This window comes from Lepidochelys kempii, chromosome 8 (assembly GCF_965140285.1).
Source record: "Lepidochelys kempii isolate rLepKem1 chromosome 8, rLepKem1.hap1, whole genome shotgun sequence".
NCBI classification, from domain to species: Eukaryota; Metazoa; Chordata; order Testudines; family Cheloniidae; genus Lepidochelys; species Lepidochelys kempii.
In genome coordinates, this window is record NC_136387.1 from 20,567,653 (window position 1) to 20,572,145 (window position 4,493).

Here is a 4,493-nt window from a genome sequence, read left to right on the forward strand (position 1 = left end):
CTTTTCCACATGGAGCCACGAGTCCCTTTCCTTATCTCTTATCACCCTGGGTTGACTTAAGAGATCATTAGGGAGATGTGCCTGGGAAGAGCTGCTTTCCAGTTGCCTTTTAGAGCCTGCTCTTCTCCCCACGCAAGGCTGGGGATTCCACACACCAACTACTTTCCCCAAGAAGTTACTTAAATGTTTTTGGGTTGTGTGTGTGTGTGTGGGGGGGTGTTTTTGTTTTGTTGTTGTTTTTAACTGAAAGCATCGCAACGCCCCCTCCCACAGCCGAGTCCTTCGGAGGGATTTGCTGCTGCGGTTTATTTTAGTTGCCATAAGTGCATGAAATTAATGAGCTCCCACTTCTGGTCCTTGAATACAAGGAGCTGCAGTTATTCACAGTCATAGCCTTCCACTTATCGAAAGCCAGGCCCCGAGACTGGGATTCAGATATTTACTCTCTGAGGCAGATAATAGAGATTAATTTTCCAATTTGTATTTGCAAAGAGCCCGTACTTCACTTTTTCGCTACTGAGCTGTTGTTTGTTTTAGCGAACAGAGCGTTTTCCTTAACTGCTGCTGTATTTAGTGCTTTTGCATCACATATATCTTGCCTCTGATCTCTACAATCACCCCAAACTTGCACATTATTGCTTATTTATTTCTTAACCCTCTCTTTAAATGCGCTAGGTTACTAATATTGACCCCGAGTCCGCTGCATTGCAGGACGCTGGGTGACAAACCTTGAAAGAGATCTATTAAAAGCGATAATTTTTACAGGAAGAACAGAGTCTTGATAGTTTTTTGTCCTGAACAGAGTTACAATCAAACAGATGAAAAAGAACCACGTGTGGGCTATTTGACTACTTTGCTATACACCATACATTGGCGTTGTAGATATTATGCCTCATCAGAATCTCATCGATTTCTTCTTCAATCACAGACGTAAATCTCCCCTTAAATGTGCCCCAATGAATGGGCTCCTCCGTTATCATTTGGATCACACAGTGCAGGATACTAAAAGAGAAACTTCCATTTTTTAAAATTGAATCCAGCACATATTTGCTTGATGGTTTCCTCCAGGCCTGTTTATTTAATCTGACTGTATGATAGATGGCATCAAATAGGGGGTTTGTCCACATGAGGCCTTTCGGATTTTTTTTTTTTTTTAAGATCAACAAACCCTGCGGGGGAAAGCTGGGTAAATACAATGCCGCCCCTTTAAATGCCTGGGGATGTTTTTGAGTTGTATTACTATATTAGGTGACATGGAACTTTGCATCTTTCATTCCATCACTGCTCAGTTAGCCAATAGAAAGCTAAAGTCACCCAAAAACTGCCTAGTCCCTCCTTCTTTTCCTTTATGGTCTGGTTCTACCTGACTCCAGTCCACACGTCAAGGCTAATGCTGGAATGCTATGCGCCCCTTTGGAGAGCTCAGGGGTCTCTACCGCAGCAGGTTGGTTGTTTCCAATTCACCTTTACATGAAGCTGGGCTCTGGTCGCTGCCTCACTTGCCCCCACAATGTTTCCTAGTCCCGTGACTACTACGCCCTTTTCTGTCAAGGATATTTTGAATCTGGAACAGCATCAGACTGGCCTGGCTTCGATGGAGCTCTCCACTCTGTCCTCCTCCTCCTCCTCCTGCATGCTGTCAACCTTCAAACAGGAGACTTACACTGCAGAGGCAACAGCCCTTCCTGAACTCAGTGAGGAGCTGACTCAGACTCACCCTTCCAAAAACTCCACCACCTTCCCCAGCTCCTTCTATGTTAAACCCTACATGGAAGTGGACTCGGCCAAGGACCCTAAAGTGGACAAGAAAGGTAAAAGGGCAGCACTCCGAGGAGTGTTTTAAAAACCACCGAGGGGGTCTCTTTGGAAAGTACAACCCCAGGCCTTCAGTGGCAGCTGGTTGGGGTTTGTTATCTAGAGGTGAGCCCGTTTCTTGGGGCGCTGGAGGATTTTTAGATGCACTGATAAGATAAAGGGGGAAGATCGTCTTCCCCGTGCCTCGAAACAATCTCTGTCTACTTTTCTTTCCCCGCCATCCTTACCGGTCATCAGACCCAAGCTGCTAAAAAGGAGAGGAAAGTTACGGGAGGGAAAGAGATCACTCAACGGCTTCCACTCCCTGTAACTGAGGAAAAAGGCCAGACCCCTGGACGCCCCTCAGCCCAGAGTGATGGGGGGGGGGAGTTGTCTCCTTTATCAACCCAGCTGATAGCAATGTTTGTTAGTGATTCTGTTTGAATTAAATTAAAGCAGGTTACTTACATAATAGCTCCAAGAACGGAAATAGAGACGTACAAGTAGGTAGAGCAATTATTAAATAGTACCCGAGAAAATACTCTATCGTTTTGATCTTTCCGAGAAACAGGACCGGTTATTTCAGCGATTCCAGACCCATCCCCGTGGAAAGGCCATTTTGACCGAACTCTGGGCAGTGTCTTGCTGCTTGTAAGATGGTCACTTGTTTACAGGGAATGTTACTGGAAGGAGAGACTAGGAGATAGTACACGACAAATATTATCCCCCTTTTCATCTCTATAGAGCCTTCCAGACTATGATCTCCAGGAGCTCAGCATCTCCTGTTTGCAGGCTAGCTGAATCCTTCGAGCACCCCGGGGACTGGAGAGGGTTGTGGTTTTGGGGTGGGGGAGCAGGAAGAGGAGCGAAGAGGAGAGAAGTTTCCTATTACCTGTAACTTGTTTCCAAACTCGTTTACAGGAAGAATTTTGGTACAACAGCAAAAATGAAACTATGTTATAAATTGCGAGCGAAAGTGAACTATCTGGCAAACGGAAAACAACGATCAGCCAGTGGACTCCAAGTGAATTGCAAACTGGCAACTAATTCAGGAGAATAATTCCAAAATCTATCACTCACCCCAAAAAAATTTCTGCTGAAAGAATCATAGCCATTCCCCGCTCTTTAATGTTCACAGTATCCGTAAGAGACACCCATAGTTACACGGTTTACATTTAAGGCCCGTAGGATTTTGACTGCAATTAACAAACAGCTGAGCCGATTTCAATGCGGTCGGTGGATACTCGCTACAAATACAGTACAAAACGAATCGACTCTTTGTACTAAAGAGATTAAAGATTGAAATCGTCCTTCCGATTTTTAAGTCTTAGGGGGTAGCCGTGTTAGTCTGTATCCACAAAAACAACAAGGAGTCCGGTGGCATTTTAAAGACTAACAGATCTATTTGGGCACAAGCTTTCGTGAGTAAAAAACAAACAAACACTTATTCAGATCTGTTAGGTGCCACCGGACTCCTTGTTTTTTTTAAAGTAATTACGCATTAATCTAATTTTTCATTTACTATGGAGCTTTAGTAAATGTAGTAACATTTAATAATATAGTTTAAGAACTTTACAATGGAAGTAACATCCTGGAGAAACTCCAGCGCAACGAACGGGGTTGAAAGCTAATTGGAGTCTGTAGCTCAAACAGAAGCAGAGTTTAGTTTAGTGGAAAGTCTGTGACACTCATTTACACGGCTTACAATGATTCACATACACTGATTATTGTGTGCTGGTTTCTTTGTTTTGCTTCAGAACTGTGCTCCCTTCACAAGACCCTGGAACAGGAGAAAGGGGGTTTGGAGGATCCAGAGCGCCCCAGACAAAGGAAGAGGAGAAAACCTCGCGTCCTCTTCTCTCAAGCTCAAGTCTATGAACTGGAGAGAAGGTTCAAGCAACAGAAGTATCTCTCAGCCCCCGAGAGAGACCATTTAGCGAACGTCCTAAAGCTCACCTCCACCCAGGTTAAAATTTGGTTCCAGAATAGAAGGTATAAATGCAAAAGGCAGAGACAGGATCAGACCCTAGAAATGGTCGGGATCCCTCCACCGAGGAGGATAGCAGTGCCTGTTCTGGTGAGAGATGGGAAGCCCTGCTTAGGGGAATCTTCCCCCTACAGTTCACCCTACAATGTCAGCATTAACCCCTATAGCTACAACGCCTACCCTGCTTACACTAATTACAACAGCTCAGCCTGCAATGCCAACTACAATTGCAACTACCCTTCCATGCAGACCATGCAGCCTGCTGCAGCCGGCAACAATTTCATGAACTTCAGCGTAGGGGACTTGAATTCAGTGCAAACACCGATTCCGCAGGGTAACGCAGGGATTTCCACGTTGCATGGGATCAGAGCCTGGTAGACTTACTTCACCCATCCCTATTCTAGGCCTCAGTGCAACACTAAAATGGGGACAACGTTTCACATGGACTGTAAACTGATCAATGGACGGAACATCAAGATGTTGGACTTGAGGCTAAGGGAAAGGACAGGCTTCACCCCTGCCTGGGACCCCTCCGAGAAGCAAACAAGCAAGTGTCTCGATATATTTTCAAACTGCTGGGAGGACTGGAAGGGAATGGGCCTCTTGAAGGTTAATGTAGCGTCCTCCTCAAATTCACCAGCATGCTTGTCAACATCTCCAGTTGGAAGTTTTGAAAGTTCTTTGTACAGATTATTCTACCCCATGTAAATTA

The 4,493-nt window shown here is 45.0% G+C and overlaps 1 protein-coding gene across 1 annotated transcript; it reads left to right on the top strand.

Moving 5' to 3' along the window:
- Positions 1-1,510: 1,510 nt before the first annotated feature.
- NKX2-5 (NK2 homeobox 5) lies at positions 1,511-4,159 on the top strand. Its single transcript, XM_073358159.1, has 2 exons — positions 1,511-1,811; positions 3,552-4,159. Exons 1-2 carry the CDS (start codon positions 1,511-1,513, stop codon positions 4,157-4,159), a joined length of 909 nt encoding a protein of 302 aa, XP_073214260.1.
- The last annotated feature ends 334 nt before the right edge of the window (positions 4,160-4,493 follow it).

What these genes read in the sequence shown, in the direction of transcription:
- NKX2-5 (XM_073358159.1), top strand. Translation starts at nt 1,511, where the DNA reads ATGTTTCCTAGTCCCGTGACTACTACGCCCTTTTCTGTCAAGGATATT. An exon ending in CCCTAAAGTGGACAAGAAAG is followed by an intron (nt 1,812 to 3,551) that starts GTAAAAGGGCAG and finishes GTTTTGCTTCAG; the next exon opens with AACTGTGCTCCCTTCACAAG.